Genomic DNA, 22,343 nt, shown 5'->3' on the forward strand with positions numbered 1-22,343 from the left:
CCACTCTTCCCACCCCCATCCTCCACATCTTCCCATGCACAGTTCAGACCCAGAGGCTAAGCCCATGCACGGGATTAGCTGGGGTGTACGTGGAACAGGTTTATTCTTCCATTTTGTGTACGTCAGTGTCAGAACACAACCAGAAGTTTCTACCTCTTATTGAACCATGCTCCTTACAAGTTTTGATTCTAATTGTTTTGTTGTTGTTGTTGTTGCTGTTGTTTTTGTCCTTACTTTGGGTTTCGTTTTGTTTTTTTCCCATTCACTTTTTCAGCTATGCTGTTTTTCCTTCTTGATGGGGCGTAGTCTTGCACTTTTTTTTTTTCTTACTCATGGCAAGAAGAAAAGAAAATGTAGATTGTAGAGGAATGTAGATAAAGAGCAGGGAAAACACAATCCTCATATGTATTTTTATCTGTGTCTCTAGGACCTCGGCATTTCTGAAGCCACGCGTAGCATTCAGGATATTCTTCTCACAGTCACCACTAATCGTGTGGCACTGCAAGAGAAGGCTACGGCATCTCTGTGCTCTTAACCCATGCCCTGTATCCCACTGAGGCCTCCTACTCCACCCCTTCCTTCAAGTCTTCCCTAGCTAGTTCAGCTCTCATTGCTTACCCAGCGAGATGGTGCGGTACAGAGCTGAGCACTCAATTGTGTTGTGCCTCCTAATCTCAGGTCCAGCTGGAATTTGAGACAGTTCGAGGCTGTTAACTTTCCTCTCAAACAAGAAACATAGCACAAAGTTGTAAATTTACATGTAGGTGCTAAATATTAAGAGATTGTTGGTTCGCACTGGTCAGATTCTGTCTGTGCTATCAAAGACTTCTCCAAGAACAACCCTCAGAGATGGGCAAAGTATTACCAGGAAACAGGATGCTCTCCCCATCCCTAACAGGGAGGTGGATTAGGAAGAAACGCAGGAGGCAGTGTGAGAAGTGAGGTGCACGTCCTCAGTCACCTTTACTCTGTCTGCTGGCTCTCTGTTGCCCCTCTCCTGTTACAGATAGCCTTCCATGTCTTCTGCTCCTGAACCCGCATTGGACCGTTGATTAAGTTACCTTTTTACCTGGATCTTTTACCCAAAGCGTTTAAAAATTAGTTATGGGCTATTTCTATACTTACTGTTCATTGACACCTCAGTTCTTTACTCTGAGATCTCTGTCTGTTTCTTACACTGCCACCTTCACCTCTGAGTTAAGTATACACCACTTTGAAGATAGATAACGTATTTCTCCTTTATACCTACTACTATATTTAAAAGAATAATCAGGGATGCATAATGCTAAGTGTGTATGAGACTTAGAAATATACATTAAGATGTACATGCTGGCAGCTTTGTATAATATCTATACTCATGCAGCAGAGGGATCACACGTTTGAGACAGGAAGGGAGAAGTGTAATAGTCCAGAACCTCACTAGCAACTATCCTCAAGGAGCCCAGCAACCAGAGACCCAGCTGTTTCAGCTCCGTGTAAATCGAGAAGTGTGTCTGTCTAGTCAGTTTCTTTAATCAATAGACAACATCCTTTTTATACAGTCACTGGTTCTGATGTTCCTCTTTTCTCTCTCCCAAGATTGCTCCAGACCACGTAGTTCCTGCTCCAGAGGAATGCTATGTGTACAGTCCATTGGGCTCTGCCTATAAACTTAAGAGTTACACTGAAGGCTATCGTAAAAACACCAGCTTAGTTACTATGTGAGTAAACTACTTCTTGGAGTGTGAATTAAACCGTGTGAATGAAAACAACTGGCTATTGACTTCTGTCTTTAATTAAAATGCTTGAGGAGCCTGACCTCATATTGTTACTGCTATTACTCTTTCAGTTTTATGATCTGGAATACCATGATGGGGACATCTATACTAAGTATTCCTTGGGGCATAAAACAGGTAATATAATTTTGAGTATACTTTTATCTGAAAATTTCTTAATATTTATTATTTTTTATTTTTAAATTATATATATGTGTGAGTCTGAGTGTGGGTATTTGCATGTAACTAACTGCCTGTGCCCATGGGGGTCAGAGGTGTTGGATCCTCCTGGAGCTGGGGTTGCAGGCAGTTGTGAGCCACCCAGCATGGGTGCTGTGAACCAGGCTTCAGTGCTCTGAGAGGCCAGAATGCATGCATAACTGCTGAGCCATCTCCTCACCCCTGAGAATTTTCTACAGCTATAATCCCATCCCTTAGCCTAAGGAGACAGGTTCATGAGCTCAAGACCAGTTTGGGCTACATGGTAAATTTTAAGCCAGCTTGTGTATGTTTCATATGTCTCCAGAATAGACATTTAATAATAGTTACTTAGATAACTGAAGTTTTTACTTTATCTTTTTTGGTTGTGAGCCTAGCCTTTAACGGCTGAGCCATCTCTCCAGCCCACTTTATCTTTTAAGTTTGGGGCTGGACAGTACTTTCTTAGTCTTCCTGGGCCCTGTGTCCAATTACTAGCACTGGAAAAGAAAGTGATCACCATATTTTGTTTTATTGTTTACATAGAATTCTCTTTAAAAAGCAGATGGTTCTGTTTATTTTTCCACTGCCATGTTTTTTTGTCAGAATTGTCTAGACTTTCAATGTAATTGCATATGAAGTTATTCTTCATTTTTAAAAAGGCTGGATTTACTACTGGGATGTGTGTCATCGTGCTGATGGGCCTTCTAACACTTTACTGCTGCTATAGAGTGGTGAAGTCCCGGAGTATGATAGGTAAGTAGAGATACATTGTTGCGGGAACTAATACACTTTCCCATTGAGGCAGATCCTCTATATATGTGTCAGCCCTCTTCTTTTACCTTTCCTGTGTGTGTGTGTGTGTGTGTGTGTGTGTGTGTGTGTGTGTGTGTGTGTGTGTGTGTTTATGCACGTGTGCTGGCCCCAGGTGGCTCACTCTGAAATTCAGAGCTGAGCATACTCTGGAGAAGACATTTATATTGGGGCCGATGTCCATATGAGACAATAAAAGTGTCACTTACAAAGCGGTTACATCTTATTATCTCTGTTCATGAGCGCATGTGGGTGCCTCTAGTGCTTGCTGGAGGAACTTCTGTCCTCCCACCACCGGGTCCTGAAGACTGAACTCAGGTTCTCAGGCTTGGTGGCAAGTCCCTCTCTGTCTCCCTGGCCCCAAAATATTAGACTTTTAAATAAAGCCCTTGTCAGAATACTGAGAATCCTATGACTCTAACCAATTATTTTTACTTGTTTTGACGTATATATAGCAGACCTAAAAATATAAAGTATCAATAGAAAAAAAATGAAGTATAAGCAATTCCTAAAGTACAGATACATTATACCTCTACTTATTTGTATAAATTCTGGATCCGGGAATCAGGAAGGTAATCTTTTCTTCTTCTTCTTCTTTTTTTTTTTTTTTTCTTTTTGTTTTTCAAGTCAAAGTTTCTATGTAGCTCTGGCTGTCCTGAAACTCACTCTATAGACTCTGGGATCTTCCTGCCTCTGCCTCCTCAAGTGCTAGAACCAAAGGTTTAATCTTTTTGTTTGCTGGTTTTAAGCTTGAACTGGGGTCTTGTTGGATTGTTTACGTTGGTCCCAATCTTATGAGTAGAAATAATCTATGTTCCAACTCTACCTTTATTCTCCCAAGCAGTTGGGAATCAATCAAGCTCGCTCTCTCTCTCTCTCTCTCTCTCTCTCTCTCTCTCTCTCTGTGTGTGTGTGTGTGTGTGTGTGTGTGTGTGTGTGTGTGTGTGTGCGCGTGTGTGTATCTTTCTAGGTCACATTTACATATTAAACTGAGTATGGTAGTACATGCCCACAATCTCAGAATTGGGAGTTAGAGACAGGAGAACCAGAAGTTCAGTGTTCTCAGCTACATATGGAGTTCAAGGCCAGTCTAGGCTTCATGAGAGTCTATCACCACCACCACAACAACAACAACAAAGCAAAGCATATGTGTGTGCGCACACATGTGTGTGCATGTGTGTGTGCGCACACATGTGTGTGCATGTGTGGTATCTATGGCCTAAACAGGCGTGTTTTCCCTTCAGTCATATTAGCAAATGCAAACCAACCTCTAGTTGTTTCTGTCTTAACTAAGCAGCTCCTTTCTCCAGTTAAGCAGTCTCAGTCACTGGGGAGTTTCTTGTCACTCATTGTTTGAGATCTTGGGAGAAGTCTTGTTTAAAAGCCATTCCAGTTCCTGGTTTAGTTTGTTTAGCCTTTGGTTTCCGCGGTTTCGGTTCTGACTGAAATGGGAAGAGCTCTTTACTTTGTATAAATAAAGGGAACGTGTGTATATAGAGATATACGTGTGTATCTATATATGAAGGGATCTTACTCAGGCTGTCTCAGTGGAAAGCCTCCTCTGCACTCCGACTGTTACAAAGCAGGTAACGCCTGGGTTTCTTAAACTCTTCCATTTAAAAGAGTGAACTTGCATCAGTTCATTTTGCAAAGTCAACACAAGACTAATGCAAGGCTGGACAGGACAAAAAGTGAACGAGAAACAAAGTGACAAAACATTATTTGATAGAATCAGTAGTGTACAAAAATAATATCCCGTGTTTAAAATAGGATGTGTTTAAGCTGTGTTTATTCCAGCGAGGGGAGAGAATGCTATGTCAGTAAGAAGCCCAACGTAATTCACTGCATTAACAAAATAAAGGTAAAGTCCATGGTTACATCAATTGCGAACCATCCCACAAGAAAAGGCACCGATGGTGTCAGTCATCCTTATCTTAGTAAAGCTCTAAGGAAAGCACTATTTACACAAATTAGTTTCTTTATCCCAAAACCGGGACCAGCAGCTCCGTGGTGATAAAGTGCCTAAAGCTATTTCCATTTAAGTTGGAGGAGGGGGGAGGGGGAGAGGGAGGAAGATGAAGACAATGACGACATAGGGAATGCTCATGCTTACTCATAGTTTTCCGACATATTATCAAGTACACCAAAAAATGTCGAGCTAATATTAAAAACTAGAAAAGACTATAGTTACGGCAAAAGAATGTATTAGAATGCTGACTAGTACTATTAGAATTTATAGGAATCTGAAAGATAACTGCCTATGAAATCAAGAATCAACAGCTAGAACTATAGTACATAGAACATGAATCCATGCACCATGACAGTAAACTCTAAAAGACTTAGATAAAATTTAGCAAGAGGATACATTTGATGGGGAAAAAAATCCAGGCTATTAAACACAAAGAATAAAATCTGCACGCGTAAGAAAAACATGCCATGGGGCTAGGGATTTAGCTCAGTGGTAGAGCGCTTACCTAGGAAGCGCAAGGCCCTGGGTTCGGTCCCCAGCTCCGAAAAAAAGAACCAAAAAAAAGAAAAACATGCCATGTTGTTTGGAAGATTCGTATGGGAAGCCACATGTATAAATTCAGTCCAATTTCAGACAAAGCCAGGAAAGTTAGGGAAAAAAGAAGTGGTGTGGAAGAATCAGACTGGCCAGGTATTGAGACATGCTACAAAGTCGTTGTAATAAAGCAGAAGGCTACTGCCTTAGAGACAGGGAGACAGTAGAGTGGAAGGGATAAAGAGGTGGCTGCTGGTTAAAAGCTCTTGCTGCTCTTCTAGAGGACCCAGGGTTGGTCCCTGGCACCTGCATAGCATCTCACAGCTGTCCAACCTCTCGTTCTTGGGGATCAAATACCTTGCTATGACCTCAGGGACCACATGGAGCAGAGACATTCAGGAAAAACATCCACACACGTGGAATAAAAATGTTTAATCTTTATAAAATTAGACCTCAGGTGTATGAGTTTAATGTCATATTTGGTGTCAGTTAAACTGTGTATCAGTTGGTGGGAAAAACTCTGTGTGATACCTCATACAAAAATTTAGTCCAGATATGAAAAAAATAAAGCCATAAAAATATTAGGAAAAATGTGGGAGATCGTGCGTATAAACTAGCAATTGAGATTCTCCTTATTGATACAAAAGACATAAAAACTTTAAAGGAAATATATCACAAGATTACAGGTCATTACCAGAATCATCCTGGCAAGCTAGTCAAGAGGACATTTGAAAGAGCCATATGCCTCCAAGGTGGAGTCCATGCTCTGAGTAATCTACAGAGGAAACCAATCCGTTGGTGCCCTGTACAGAAGTTACAGTGAAACTCCCACACAAACATTAATGGTATAATTGCTAATCAGGGAGGTGGCTATCGTCCCTCGCTCATGAGGACTTTTCCTGGGCAGAGTCTATAAGTAAGCTGTGCTCTTCAAAGTCCAGTACGATTGGACAGTTATGGTAAACATGTTTTTCCTTTCTTTGTGTTGTTTATTTTTATTCCAGACACCCCAATGTCTATAAGGATGCTATTGGAGTAGAGCCATAAAATCACATACATTGGACAGGATTTGGGGACTAGGCCAGGACTTTACTGGTCCTACTTATATACTAACTACCATATAGTATACACAGACAGACAAACAGACACATTGTATACTACTATTCTCTCTACCCCAACCCCTGGGAAACAAGATGAGTCATGAAGTGACTATAATCTGAGGGCAGTTAAAATAACCTTGCGTTAGACCTATCTGTGTTCTTATTCCCTACTGAGATATTGAAACAAAGAAATTGCTATTGCAATAATCCAGCCATAGAAATGCAAATATTTCATGTTCTTTCTTTCTTTCTTTTTTTTTTTCTTTTTTTCAGAGCTGGGGACTGAACGCAGGGCCTTGCGCTTGCTAGGCAAGCGCTCTACCACTGAGCTAAATCCCCAACCCCATGTTCTTTCTTATATAAATGTCTTTGTGTTCTTTTTACATAATTCTTAAATATTTTATCATGCAAATGTCTTTTATCTTTTTATATAAATTCTTATCATTTAGTATGTTTTATTACAATCTTGTCTCCAACTTCATCACTTTTTAAGCAAACCTTATGGGTTTGGTCACCATTGTTATATTTGTTGGTTGTTTGGTTTGTTGAATGACTGCGTTGTACATTGTGGCTGTATTGTATTATGAATGATTGTGTACTGTTGCACACAATTGTCTGTTGTTTACTATTTTAAGTGATACCCTTCTAAAAATAATTTATACATAATTTGTGTATTCTTTGGGATTGCTTCTTTAAATTTTGACCCCTAAGGGGAAAATATCCTGGGCTGGATATATAGCTAAGTAGCAGAGCACATACTTAGCATGTGTAAAGCTATTTGGGTTCAATAGGAAGGAAGGAAGGAAAGAAGGAAGGAAGGAAGGAAGGAAGGAAGGAGGAAGGAAGGAAGGAAGGAAGGAAGGAAGGAGGAAGGAAGGAGGAAGGAAGGAGGAAGGAAGGAAGGAAGGAAGGAGTTCCCTGCAGTACCGGCTGTACATGAATGATAGGCCGCTTTGAAGCATGTTGTTATTTTGTTTTCCCGGTTTTGTTCTGTTCTATTTTTCTCTTATGCTTGCTAAGTGGTATGATTTTCTTTAATGGTATTGTTTGTATCTTCCCAGTTATCCTTGGTGCCCTTATAGTTGCACAAAGTACTCTCTGTCATGTTGCTGTTAGTTTTCTATCTACAAGTTCTTGTGACTTCCTTTCTCTGTTTGAATGGCTTCTGTGAGACTTTCTGTTTCCCTACTGCTGTTTCCGCAGTTCCTAGGCAGGATAACCTTTCATAGTAGACGTCATTGCTGTAATGAGTTTATCTCTTGCTGTCGCTTTGCTTCACTGTATTTATGTTCTTCAGGCTGTTCAGAAACTCACCGTGTAGCCCAGGCTGCCCTTGAGTCCACGTATTCCTGCCTCAGCATCCTGAAGTGTGCATTTCTTTACTAAAGCATGCCTAGCTTTACTTTTACACTCTTAATGTAGTTATCTAAAATTTAAATTGGCTTGTAGCATAAAATATGACTGAAGACAGCTTTCACTCATGTTGTTGAATAGTGATTAACTGTTAAGTAGTGTTTTTAATGAACTGGCAGGTGACTTATGCCTTCAATTCCAGAAACCTGGGAGGCTGAGGCATGAGGATGGTTGTGAGTTTGGGGTTAGTTAGCATGGGCTGTGTAGCAAGACACTGTCTCATAAAAACTAAAAAGAGAGTGCATATTCTATTTTTTTCTAGTTAGTTTTCCTATTCTTGGTTATCACGTGCTCTAATTTGCTATAAGAAGTTTGGATCCTATTTGTTTCTCAGATTATACTATTTCACTATATCACCTTTCTATTTTATTTTATATTTTAATTGCTAGCTTTTTTTCATAATATGTTGTCATATTTGTTGGTAAAGTAGCCACAATATTTTGCTAAATATTTTGAGTTAATTGGGGGAAAACGAATTATAAATGTGGAGTATGTAACAGTACCCAGTCTTATTCTTTCTCTTTTGTTTTATCTAGTTACATCGGACACAACTACCTGGGAATATCCAGATGTCTGCAAACATTACTTTGGCTCTTTTGGGCAATGGTCAAGTCTCCTTTTCTCCTTGGTGTCTCTCATTGGAGCAATGATAGTTTATTGGGTGCTTATGTCTAATTTTCTTTTTAATACTGGAAAGTTTATTTTTAGTAAGTATTGATCCAGTCTTTAACACAGTTACTCTCAAATATCATTGTAATATTTTAGTTCTAGCCACACACTTTTATATGTAAAGTATTATAAATATGGATAATGTACCATTGTAATATTTTCACTCTAGCCTCACATTTTTATATATAAAGTATTATAAATATGGATAATGTGCTTGATTCAGCTTTTCTATGCTTATGACCTCAAATGTCATGTGTATAAACGTGAACTTTTACATAAATAACAGGTCTCATTCTGACATTTTCATAATGCATTTCAATCATATGCACTTCCTGTTCAATCATTCACTTCCTGTTATGCCCTCCTGGTCTCTACTGCTCCCTGTAGTTCCCTTCCTCCTCCCAGCTAGACTCCTCCTACTTTGACGCCTTTTTTTTTTTTTTTTTTCTTTTTTTTCTTTTTGTCCCCCAGTGAGTTTCCTCAGGGTTGCCTACAGGAATATAGGTGAGAGCTCTTCTGCTGGTGCACTCCCACTTCAGCATTGGCTGCACCACTGGCAACACTGTCTTCCCTCCCCATCGGGGGATGCCTGTTGGAAGTGTATTGACAAGCCCAGCCTTAAGAAGATAGTCACAATTACTATGCGTTCAAAGTGCAAATCATGTCATGCCCAGCAGTTAGCCTGCCATCTGCCCCTGACTTACTCTGCATCCTAAGGGATTTGGGGTTTGGGGGGTGTTTGTTTTGTTTGTTAGGGGAGGGGTGGGTGGTTAATCTCTCAGGTTTTTCCATGAGCATGGAGAGGGTGTCACAGCTGTCCCACTTGCACTGTGCTGTCAACAGTCATTTTTTCTCCATGCTCTGGCACTCACCTCGGACCACTGCAAAAGAAGCTCCCCTAACCAAAGCTAGCAGCAGCACTGCTTCATGAGCATAAACAGTTAGGTAGAGGGCGGTTTAACAGACACATCATGGCCCTCTAGCAAAATAGCAGCAGCAGCTTCCGCACCAGGGCGAATGGCCTTCCCAGCTACAGTAACCTTTATGAGGAATGCTTCTCCAAAGGCTCGAATTAGTATGAATGTTTCCACAAAACTGTACTACTGTAACAAAAGTTTATGAAGTTCACTGGTATGTGTTATTGAGGAATTGGATGTTTGAACAGTAAACAGTTTACTTACTGAAACATTAGGAGCTAAAAGAAAACAGGAGAATAATGAATCTTAAATAATATTTAAGTACCACAGAGCTGTTACCTACTCATCGCAGCTCTAGAATTCTGAAGAGGGTGTTCAATACCCAAGCCAAGCGCTTTTTACACTGACTTTAACTTGAATGGAAGATGTTCAGTTTAAGCTCCCTTTTTTGGCATTTATTTGTATTGTGTGTGGGTGCGTATCCATATGTGTATTGGTGGGTATACATGCCAGGGCACACGTGGGAAGTCAGAGGAGAATCTGGGGAATAGGTTTCTCCTTCCTCCACTTGGGTTTTGGGCATCAAAGGCTCATGATTTATACTAGCCAATATATCCACCACTGTTTTAAACGTCTTCATAGCTTGTATTCACTTCTATGTGGTGATTCTAGACAGGTCTTTTTTTTTTTTAATATTACTTTCAGATTAGTTGTTTTTAGTTTAGTTTTTTTTCCATAAAGGTTATAACAATATAATCAGATCTTGATTGAACTTGCATTGAATTTTTAAGTCAACATACCATAATTAATGTCATTAGGCTATTGATTTGGGATTAATAAGAATTGCATTAAATTTTAGGTGTGGGAAGAAAGTGTGCTAGGATACTAAGTTTTCCTATCCATAATCATAGCACAGTTTAAATTTATATTTAATGTCTTTTAAATTTTTCTTGCTGAAAGTTTTACATACTTTAGAAATAGTTTTTAACCTTAAGGTTTAAGTTTTAAACCTTAATTTGGTTTTGTAAGTGTAGTTTCAGTTCATTATAAAACTCATGCTTTTTGTTATAAAAATTTCAAACGTATAAAATAAACAGAACAATACAAGGAATCCACATGTTCCTCACGTAACTGTAGCAGCTGCCACACTCTTCTGTTCCAGTAGTCTGTTCAAATAGGGTTTTCTAACTCCCCACTTCTAAAAAGAGTATCACCCCTTGAGAACACTTTTTAGACATTTTTTTGCAATTATGCTTGGTGAAATTTTAATATCACAAAACCTTTAATAAAATGGTATATCTCCACATTATCTTTCTTAAAAGTAAGGTGTTTTTCCCTCCCCTTAGGAATGACTTTTCCTCCTGGATATTATAATAATGTCACATCCATTGAGAGAGCACGGGCTGTGATCTGCCCCTCACTGCTGTAATTCAAGCATTGGTATAGCTGTGTCTTAGGTATGAAGCATGACCCTGTGCCACACAAACAACATCATCTGACTGAGCACAGAGCTTACCCATCGCACATTCAGCAGAGAACGGCATGTGTGCTTGAGCCCCTGCGTGGGCCTTATCCTTTGTGCTTCCCCCAGTGTAACTCCGCAGTTCTTACAAGCACAATAGTCGCCATCCAGCTTCAGCTTTCTAGAAGCATTTACTGTATCTCAGGAAAACTTTAAGCGATTTCCCAATAGGCTTGGCCAGGTACAGTCGTTTCCCTTTTGGCATTCTTGAGAACTCTACATAGAACGTAGTTGTACTCCAATAAATCAGTGTGAGTAAAGGAAACATTGTATACACCATCTTCCTTCCAGACCTTCGACTGCCATTAGTTCAGTCTTCCAGCTAGTTGTTGTTTGTTATTTTAAACCTTATATAAAATTCTATGTAAAATTATTGTGTAAAATATTTCTACATGGCACTATGAAGCAAATGACATTTCTCTAGGCAAAGAAAACTAGAAGTGACATATGTAATGCTGAAATAGTTTGGGGTCAGTGAACTCAATATTATATGTAGTAAATAACTACTATTATAAGCAGAAGACTTTAGATGGTGATGGGACTTGGCATCATCGTTGAACTATATGTTTGTCTTTAACTTTTAGATTTTATTCATCACATTAATGACACAGACACTGTACTGAGCACCAATAATAGCAGCCCTGGTAAGTAGTCTGGAATTCAGTTTGTTTCCTCGTCCCCATTCCTACTCCCAAAAGGAATTAAAAATAGAATCCACAACCCCATTTTAGGCAAATGGTTGGGGAAAAGATGTCGCTACATTACTGAGTCACCGTTAAATTATTAGTGCTATGTTTCGGAATAGGTGTATCTATTAAAAACAAATGGTTGAGTGTGATTCGCCGGCGGGGCACCTGCCTGGCAAGTGGGAAGCCCTGGGTCTGATCCTCAGCTCCATAAAAGAAAGAGATCAAAAAGAGCATTAAAGTAAGACTGCTGAGACATCTCAAGGACAGCAGGCTTGACAACCTGAGCTTGAACCCACCGACCTACGTGATTGAGTAAGGAACTCAAGTTACACTCTAACCTCCACACACTCACTGTGGCATAGCAAACAGATGATGGATGGATGGATGGATGGATGGATGGATAGAGGGATGGATGGATGGATAGATGGATGGATGGATGGAGGGATGGATGGATGGATGGATGGATGGATGGATGGATGGATGGATGGATAGATGGATGGATGGGTGGATGGATGGATGGAGGGAGGGAGGGAGGGATGGATGAAGGGATGGAGGGATAGAGGGATGGAGGGATGGATGGATGGATGGATGGATGGATGGATGGGTGGGTGGATGAAGGGATGGAGGGATAGAGGGATGGAGGGATGGATGGATAGATGGATGGATGGGTGGATGGATGGATGGATGGATGGAGGGAGGGATGGAGGGATGGATGGGTGGATGGGTGGATGGATGGATGGATGGATGGATGGATGGATGGGTGGATGAAGGGATGGAGGGATAGAGGGATGGAGGGATGGATGGATGGATAGATGGATGGATGGGTGGATAGATAGATACTGAGAGAGCAGAAAGGGAGGGGACAAAGGGAAAGAGGGAATAGATACATTCTCCAGACTCCCCGGTTCTCAGTGTACCATCTAGACCCTTAGGCGGCTATCCATAGAGTGAACTGCAGAATTATTCTGAATTGTTCAGATTCTCTAAATTCTTCAGTTTTTCACCAGTGATCGAGGATTTCTGCTTTTAATTCCCTAACACATAGATTTGTTGTTGTTGCTGTTACTAAGAAAAGAAAAAGGGGGCCAGTGAAATGGGTCGATAGGTAAAGGTCCTGGCAGCAAGTCTGCTGACGTGAACTGAATCCCGAGTCCTGCATGGGGGAGGGCAAGAACTGACACCACCATGCTATCCTCTGACCTCTGCACATGAGCAGGGATGAACATGCACACACAAATTATAGAGAAAATGCTTGTTATTTAGCCTTTATATGGCTAATAATGCAATAATTGCTCTGCATGATGTTTTTTGTATTATTGAAATACCATCAGTCCAATGTTTTCAGTCCAGTGTTTTCAGTCCAGCAGTGGGGCTGAGGAACATGCATGCTACCTCAAAGCTTTTTAAAGATTCCTTTGCCTTTCACTATTTATATTTGGGTGAAAGATTCCTAAAGTAGGGGGATGGCACGTGCATAGTTGTTTTCAAGGTGCCTCACACTGATTCTCATAGGCAGGCCACCGCCCCCAGCTCTGCCCATGGGATTGGTAGCTTATGTCAATCTTGACAAAAGAGTCATTGATGCTCTCAGGGAATTTAATGAAGGAGGAGCTCTGTCTGTACCACAGCAGTTCAAAGAGACTTGTATGAGGATGAGTTGGTGCCCCTTTTTGAGAAGGCTGGTCCTGTCTGGAGTCTACGTCTCATGATGGATCCACTCTGGTCAGAACAGAGGCTATGCGTTTATCACCTTCTGTGGAAAGGAAGCTGCCCAAGGACTAGTTAAACCGTGTGACAGCTGTGAGATTCGCCCTGGAAAAGTCCTGGGAGTGTGCTTTTCTGTGGCAAACAACTGACTTTCGTTGGATTCACTCCAAAGAATAAGACTAAAGAGAACTTCGAGAAGAGTTCAGTAAAGTCACAGAGGGTCTGGTGGGCATTATTCTGGATCATCAACCCGATGACAAAAAGAAGAATTGGGGGTTCTGCTTCCTCGAATATGAGGATCACAAGTCAGCAGCCCAAGCCAGACTCTGGCTCATGAGTGGAAAAGTCAGTGTGGGGAAATGTAGTTACAGTCGAGAGGGCTGACCCCGTGGAAGAACCAGATCCAGAAGGCATGGCAAAGGTAAAAGTTTTATTTGTGAGAAACTTGGCTACTACAGTGACAGAAGAAATATTAGAAAAGTCATTTTCCCAATTTGGAGAATTGGAGAGGGTGAAGAAGTTGACAGATTATGCATTCGTTCATTTTGAAGATAGAGAGAACTGCTGTCAAGGCTGTGGATGAAATGAATGGAAAAGAAATAGAAGGGGAAGAAATTGAAATTGTCTTAGCTATGCTACCAGACAGGAAAAGGAAAGAACACCAAGCTGTAGACAGGGCTCCAGAAGCACCGCGTATGAGGATTATATCCTCACCTCCTCCTGATGCCACCTCCAGGGAGAGGTGGAGGCGGGCACAGAGGGAGAGGTGGGCATGGCCAGCTCCAGATTACTGTGGTTATGAAGACTACTATGATGATTACTATGGTTATGATTTTCACAACTTCAGTGGAGGCTATGAAGATCCCTACTGTAGCTTTGATGGTGGCTATGCGGGAAGAGGAAGAGGAGGAGGGGGGCGAGGTGCTCCATCACCACCTCTAAAGAAGTAGAGCTGGCTGTTCACAAGGGGGCACCTTTGGGACCACAAGAAGCTCAGGGGGTGGCAGAGGGGGTCCTGTGTAACAGCAGAGAGGCCCTGGTTCTCGTGGAGCTCGGGGCAATCAAGGGCGCAATGTAGGAGGCAAGAGAAAGGCAGATGGGTACAACCAGCCTGATTCCAAACGTCGTCAAACCAACAACCAACAGAACTGGGTTCTCAACCCATCGCCAGCAGCCGCTTCAGCAAGGTGGTGACTGTTCTGGTAACTATGGTTACAATAATGACAACTACGAGTTTTATCAGGATACTTATGGGCAACAGTGGAAATAGACAAGTGAGGGCTTATAAACGATTCTTTCAAAATCCGATTGGCCCTAGATCTACATTCTTCAAACAAAATTGGCGTAACTGTTTCATCTTTAAGTAGCAGTTTGCTGCCATTTGTGTTCAGCTGAAGAAGTCACTCTTGTGTATACTCTCAAGGCTTCTTATCTCTTCTTTTCTAAGTGCTCCTGGACATCACTGGGCTTGCAGAGGTCCCTTATTCTGGGCCCACAATGCTCTATCCCAAGCTCCAGCTTAGCTTCAGGACAAACTGTAAATCATGACTTTGCAAAGCCTTTGGTTTGGACAGTTGTGGTTTTGGATGTGGAATAGATCACACAGGAGTATGACGTAAGCTGTAAATAAAAGTACAAGCAGTGCCTCGCCTTAGTACTTAAGAAATTAGAGCAAACAGACTGAAGTTTATTTGTACTGAAAATAACCTATGACTTCGGTTTTGCATTCCTAGAAGCAGGTTAACTGTGTTTTTAAATCATTGTAACCACACCTTTTTGAAATCTGCCCTATAAAATTTGTTTGGCATAAACATCAAAGCCATAATTTGTTCTTTGATGTCATCGTATTTCCAATTTCTTGTTCACGTAAGATTTCAATAAAACTCAAAAATCTACTCAAAACAAGCAATGAAACAAAAACGATTCCTAAAGTGCCCATGCAGCCCTTTCTGAGAAGGGAGCCTGCGTTCACACTGACAGCCTCACAGGTGCCAGTCCCCGGGCACAGTGACCCTCTCCAGCTGTGTGCCCTCGTCTCTAACATGGCATGCACTCACTTTCACAGTGATCTGTCCAAGCGCCGGGAGTGGCCATCCTGACAACAGCTCCATGATCTTCTACAACAGTGACACGGAGGTGCGGCTGTTTGAGAGGTGGTGGGACAAGTCCAAGACAGTGCCCTTCTACCTTATAGGGCTCCTCTTGCCGCTGCTCAACTTCAAGTCTCCTTCGTTCTTCTCCAAATTTAATATCCTGGGTAAGATGCTGCTTTGTGGAACTTGAGCAGTGTGAGTGGGGAGACTGTTACCTTCCCCGCTGTTCATAGCTGCTGAACTTGTCCATTCACATGATACTTTGATTCTGCCACTCTTTGTTTTTCTGTAAGGTTTGGCACAGAAAAATGGGCACAACCATTTCAGGTTCCTTTTGCCTTGCTATGTTTTGTTTTTTAGTTTGGTTTTCTTGATGTGAATTACTAGGTTTCCCATCTAACCTTCTTGAACGACTCTTATTTCCTGTGAGAATGCAGCTAGAGGAAATAGACTAAAGTCTGAGGAGGTATCACAATAACTCCCACTTAAGAGCATTACACAGCCAGGCCTGTTGACACATACCCAGTGCTCAGGAGATAGAGGCAGAGGAGCTGGAGTTCAAGGTCATCCTCGGCTACAGAGAGAACCAAGTGCGATGGGCAGCCAGGTGTTGATCATCTAACTTTAAACATAGAAGATCATTCCGTAGCTAAGTTTCTTCCTCATTCATTCATTCATCCAATTCATTCATTCATCCATGCTTTAAAGCATTCATTCAACCCAATGCTTTAAAAGTAAGCAGACAGACAACAGGGCCCTGTGCCTTCTGGGCAGCACCCTTTATTGCTGAGCTCTGCCCCAGTCCTAGCTCGGCTTCTTGGGTTTACTTTGCTCTTGCTCTTCGCTCTTCCTCAGTTTTGATTTCATAGTGCAGCTGCCTCCTTAAAGGATCACACCTCTGTGTGTGTGTGTTTACAGAAATCTCCAAAAGAATATTTTGAATCTATTTAAGTTGACAGACAGAACTCCGGTGAAAGCTCAGGTCCCGTTAACTAGAGAAATGGAGATACAAATTGTAAAGACTCATTAGGCCCAAACAGTCTACAGGATTTTACCCCTTTCTAAAGCTCTCCCAGCAGGCAGCTTGCAGTGTACAATCATCAGAATACCCACCAGATCAAGGAAGAACTAGGACATCAAAACCAGAATGTAGCTGGGTTCGCAGGAGAAGAAAGGAAAGCGCAAAGATAGGCCTCCGACTATCTCCTTCATGGAAGCCAGCCAGCATGAGCATGAGAACGAGTTGTTCATAGGCTCGGCCTCCTCTCTTCATCTTTTTGAATCAGCTAATCTCTAAACCCTTATAGGTCAGCTTGCAGAGTTCACTGTGGTTCCCTGACTCCCTTCTGACTTCCCTGTGGCACAAGTCTCTCACAAGCACGTGAGCTCACAGGGTCTGCACAGTGAGACACCGTCATCCTTAGGCTTCCAAGCAGACTCCAGGACATTCTGCAGTTGTCCTTCTTGACGTTCCCCTTCCTCCTATAACTGCCACCTCAGAGCAGCAGCATCCAAGGGCGTTCATAAACAGCTCTGCTGTCCTCCGTGATGGCTGCATGTCCTTTCTTAACAGGAATACTCTGGGGTTGCAGCTGTGGGGACTCACCTAGTGGGGACCAACAAGGCTCTGAGTTTGATTCCCAGAACTGCAAAAACCTTCTTTAAATTAAAAGATAACGGTCCTCTAATTGCTACACTACTAAAAACTGTGTGGCAGAGCCGCACGTAGCCATCCACTAGCTCATCCCTTCGCCTTTCTCGTGCTTGCTATTTTTCTTTCCCTGTTTTTTACTTTCTTGTCACTTCTAATTAACTGGGCAAACTTCCCATGTGTTGGTTATCTCTCAACACCAAAACCAAAAGAAGTGGTTTTCACTTTTTTCTTGTATAACTGTCAGTTTTGTAATGGAGTCTGCTTGCTGCTTCCACTGGATTCCCAAAGTAACTGAGCAGCTCCTATTCAGTGAGTGACTCATGGTGTCCCTAGTCTTGTGTCCTTAAGTTTGTTACTGCCATTGCTTCATTCTCTGATAACCCACAAGGCTAGTTTTTAGTCTTTAGAATCTAGCTGGGGTTTTGTTTTGTTTTTTTAAATAGGAATAATCAATCAAGATAGTTTCTCCAGTCCAGATTTTTAAAGTAGTCTGTAAGATATACAAAGATGATAAATGGTTTCTGGGTTTGCTCATTTGTCCCTTACAGGTACGGTATCTGTCCTCTATTTGATTTTCATTGTTACCCTGAAGGCTATTCGCTTAGGATTCCATCTGGAATTTCACTGGTTTGCGCCAACAGAATTTTTTGTACCAGGTGAGTTTGTCAAAATACGAAATCATTACATAATGATAACATGTTCTTTAAGTTAACTGCTGTGAACTGTCAGATTAAAGCAGGTAATACAAGGTTAATGTGGTATCGATCCACCTGCCATTTCAGCCCTTGGGAGGCTACCTTGAGTTCTAGGCCAGCCTGGGCCATGGAATGAGATGTGCCTCAGGAAAACAAAAATAAATAAATAATCAAAATAGGACAACAGTTGGTTTTTCAGGCAGCTAGGGATAACCAGGGCTTTATTTTCAGTTTGACTCTTGAAGTCTATTTAATTTATAATGCACTTGAAAAAACAAAAACTTATTCTCTAGACCTTTCTAAGGAGCACATGCTTTGAATGTCAGAGACTTAGAACATCATGATGCATGTTGGTGATATTGCCCATAAAAATCATTGTTCTTAGCTGGGCAGGATGGCACACATGCCTTTAGCCCCAACACTCAGGAGGCAGAGGCAGGAGGATTGCTATGAGTTTGAGGCTACCTGGCCTTATTGTGATTTCCAGGCCAGCCAGGGCTATATAGTACACATAGTGAGACCCTATCTACAGAAAGAAAGAAGGAAAGAGGAAAGGGGAGGGAAGGGAAGGGAGAAAACTCATTCTCCTTATGGGTTTTTCTGTTTGTAATTTTATTGCTTTTCAGGTTAAGATTATGATTATTAAATGGATTTTTGTATCTGTCCCATTTTTCCTCTTGATTATAATGTGACAATTTAGTTTCACCCAAATGTAAAAGATGTAGGACATTAAAGAAGCAATGAAACAATGAATAAATGAATGAATTTTTACTAAGTGAGAAGAAAGATTATGAAATGAAAATGACTGCCTCAAAAATATCTTGCAAACTGATCATGGGAGAATAGCATTCAATTCTAGTTTAGAGACTGGTCTGTGTTCTTTCTGTCCTTCCGCCACCAACTCCAGCAGTCTGCGATCCCAGTCACTACTCAGAATCTGGCCATAGTTCTGAAGTTTGTACTTGGAGCTGTCTCCCTCTCTGTTGTTGTTGTTATTGTTGTTTGTTTGTTTGTTTGTTATAGCCTTCATAGGTCTCAATCTGTACTGAGTGGTTAGTCTTTGGAAATTGCTGTTATGTTACCATGGCTACTTGTTCTCAGACCATTTGACTTTATTAGCTTTGCTTTTCCAACATACTGGTCCTTGAAAGGGCAAGCTTCTCTCTAGGATGGCATGGCGGCACACACCTTTAATCCAGGCACTGGGTGGGAGGAGGCAGATGGATCTCTGTGAGTTCCAGGACAGCTGAGCTACCTAATAGAGAGACCCTGACACAAAAAGACCAAAAACAAAACAAAACAAAACAAAAACAAAAACAAACAAACAAAAAAAACAAAAACAAAACAGAAAACAGAATAGTCTAGGATATTGCTTTTTAATACTCTATGGTTATTTATTAAGCAATAGTGAGGAAAGTTCCTACTAATGATAGTACACTAAAAATAGATAATTAGTGGAGCTAGACACAAGATGCAGCAATTAGGAGTATTTGTCGCTCTTGCAAAGGACTCACATTTGGTTTCCAGTACCTGCGACCACCACCTGTAACTCCAACTTCAAGGGACCAGTGTTCTGTGAGTACATGTACACACGTGCACATGCTCACACAGACACGATTACACCTGTGGGTACATGTACTCACATGCACATGCTCACACAGACACGATTACACCTGTGGGTACATGTACTCACATGCACATGCTCACACAGACACGATTACACCTAAACATAAAACAAATATGTTTATAAAGATGTATAACCAGGGAAAGGAAAAAAAGTCATCTGGGAAACAGAAAAGAAATTTCTAAGTAGATGGTAAGTCATTCATTTCCCACTGTCCAGTTTTATATAGTACAAAGGGGAAACAACAAAGAGTAAACAAGGCATAGTTTCATAGTTAGGATCCTAAAGTTACTACATTGTGATTAGGGACTGTCTGAGAGGCTAACTAAATAACAGAGCATTGGAGGGTAAGACTCTCCTGTCCTCATGAGAAGTCACAGTATTGTGCAATTCTGATTGAACTTTGTGTGTTCTTATTTTTTTTTACAATTATTCGTTACATTCATTTATTTATGCACATGCCACAGCATGTGTGTGGACATCACAGGACAATTTTTGAAATTGGTTTTCTCCTCCAACTTGTGGTTACTGAGTGTCCTAGTTAGGGTTTCTATTGCTGCAACAAAACACCATGACCAAAAAGCAAGATGGGGAGGAAAGGCTTAAATCTGCTTTTACTTCCCCATCACAGCCCATCACCAAAGGAAGTCAGGACAGGAACTCAAGCCTGGGGGCAGGAGCTCATTTGGAGGCCATGGAGGGGTGCTGCTTCCTGGCTTGCTCTTCTTGGTTTGCTCAGCCTGTTTTCTAATAGAACCCAGGACTACCAGCCCAAGGATGACACCACCCACAATGGGCTGGTCCCTCTCCCATCAATCACTAATTGAGAAAATGCCTTATAGCTGGATCTTATGGAGGTATTTTCCAACTGAGATTCCTTCTCCTCTGATGACTAGTTGTGTCAACTTGACATAAAAGTAGCCAGTACAATAAGTATGGAACTCGGGTTGTCAGTTTTAGCAGCAAGTGCATCTTGCTTGCCCTGTATTGTTATTTCTAAACCTCGACTTCTTAGTAAGTCTACCATCAGCCTTGCTCTCAGGTAGTAGTTGGGGGAACACTAAGCACTTATTCTACTTTCGTAGTCATTCAAAGACTTTTATCCCACACAGTCAACTGGCTCTATATACTGTCTGTGTGGTAACCAGTCCCAATTTTGTATCCTGCCCAGATCCTTCATGAAGTCCATTCTCATGGGCCCAACTCACACCTTCTCTCTCTCTGTCTACATTGATGTCTGTGGATATGTCCAGCTCAAAGTGATGAAGACCAAATACTTGTTTAAGTGTCCGTCTGTCAAGCAGCGTGCTTGACTTGCTCTTCTCTCAGGCTCCTCTAGCTTAAAACAAAAGCTGCAGTTTTCCATTGGTCAATACTGTAGTCTTTGTTCTCCATCCACACTCAATCCATCTGCAAAGTATGTCTGTTTTATTTTTTAAAACAGCTGGTAATCTGACTTCTTAGCATCTTGACCAAAGAAAACTATGTCAAGCTATTAATCTCCTGTCTGGATTATAGTAGTGTCCTCCTAACTAATTGTCTTCTCCACCTTAAACTGTTCTACACCCAGCAGTTAGAGTAACACTTGAAGAACAACCCAAGCCAGTTTGACCATGCATACCTTAAAGGATCTGGAGTTTAAGGCCAGCCTGAATGGCATAGTAAGTCTCATACAAAATAATATACAAATAATACAAAAACAACAGAACACAAACCAGAACCCACAGGAATCTTTAATGGTTTCATGTGTCATTGAGAATGACACCAGGTCTACTATATGTCATAGTCCTTACAGCCGGTCTGGCCTGAGGATTCTGCTCCTTCCCCATCTACCCAATTTCCCTCTGACTCACACCACACTGCACTGGCTTTCCTGCATTGTGTGAAAAGGCTGAGCACATTGCTATCTCAGATGTTGGCATTCCCCATTCCCAGTGTCTGAATGCGCTGTGTTCTCAGATCTCCAACTACCCATCCGTCCACCCCAGACTCCTTAAGACTTTTCTTAAAGCTCTTCTTATCTCGTATGCATGTACCTGTGGTATCTGTTAATATGCCTGATTTTAATGAGTCAGGATCATGGGGACCCAACTTACTCTAATCCATTTTTGTTCCCGAGTGTTACCAAGTAGCAAAACTTGCAGTAAAAGGAACTTATCCAGAAATGTCTCTAAGTGTTTTGAGTTCTTGAATTCCAATACCAAAAATTCATTTTCCACTTACAAATCTGTCTCCTTTAACTGGAATATTACACTCTGAGAAAAGAAGTGGTATTTTTTTTTTTTTTTTGGTTCTTTTTTTCGGAGCTGGGGACCGAACCCAGGGCCTTGCGCTTCCTAGGCAAGCGCTCTACCACTGAGCTAAATCCCCAACCCCAAGAAGTGGTATTTTTGTTTTGTAAACTACTGTACTACTGTTTAGTCCCAGATCCTATAGTATGTCCTGGCGCACACTGAGTGCTAATAAGAAATAAGTGTTGCTGGTCAGTGAGCTGACTCAGTGGGTAGAGGCGCTGCTGCCAAGCTTGGCGCCCTGAGTTCAATCCCCAACACACACAATCCGAGGAGAGAACCAGCTCCCTCGAGCTGTCTTCTGACTGCCACACACTCACACACTCTCTCTCTCTCTCTCTCTCTCTCTCTCTCTCTCTCTCTCACACACACACACACACACACACACACACACACACACACACACACACAAAACAGATGTAAACAAAGAATTATTGACTAAGTAAATGTGCTTTTTTACTTCCTTCTAAGTCACATTACGGTGTAAGAGACATGATGAAGGGAGAACTAGGAACAGGCCTCTCGGAAGGCCAGACAAACTGCAAGATGTAGACAGACGCCCAGGGTGGCCTACAAACCATGTTTGATGTTTTATGTAGATTGAGAGGGGAGAGTTCACAATGCTTGAATAAAAGTTGGGGAGGGGCCTGGAGAGATGGCTCAGTGGTTAAGAGCACTGACTGCTCTTCCAGAGGTCCTGA

General features: G+C 41.6%; 1 protein-coding gene and 1 pseudogene across 14 annotated transcripts in view; both read left to right on the forward strand.

The window, feature by feature from the left end:
• Nucleotides 1-22,343, forward strand: part of Slc38a9 (solute carrier family 38, member 9) — a 77,689-nt gene that overhangs the window by 33,721 nt on the left and 21,625 nt on the right. For all 14 annotated transcript variants that reach the window (XM_063281731.1, XM_006231929.5, XM_006231930.5 and 11 more), the window contains 7 exons: nucleotides 1,579-1,700; nucleotides 1,829-1,892; nucleotides 2,615-2,708; nucleotides 8,318-8,488; nucleotides 11,474-11,533; nucleotides 15,351-15,542; nucleotides 17,581-17,688. In XM_063281731.1, the coding sequence (XP_063137801.1) occupies nucleotides 1,579-1,700; nucleotides 1,829-1,892; nucleotides 2,615-2,708; nucleotides 8,318-8,488; nucleotides 11,474-11,533; nucleotides 15,351-15,542; nucleotides 17,581-17,688 (811 nt within the window). The remainder of the gene's footprint in view (nucleotides 1-1,578; nucleotides 1,701-1,828; nucleotides 1,893-2,614; nucleotides 2,709-8,317; nucleotides 8,489-11,473; nucleotides 11,534-15,350; nucleotides 15,543-17,580; nucleotides 17,689-22,343) is intronic.
• On the forward strand, nucleotides 12,327-15,344 carry Hnrnpr-ps1 (heterogeneous nuclear ribonucleoprotein R, pseudogene 1; annotated as a pseudogene).

The sequence above is a fragment of the Rattus norvegicus genome, chromosome 2 (assembly GCF_036323735.1).
Source record: "Rattus norvegicus strain BN/NHsdMcwi chromosome 2, GRCr8, whole genome shotgun sequence".
Lineage (NCBI taxonomy): Eukaryota > Metazoa > Chordata > Mammalia > Rodentia > Muridae > Rattus > Rattus norvegicus.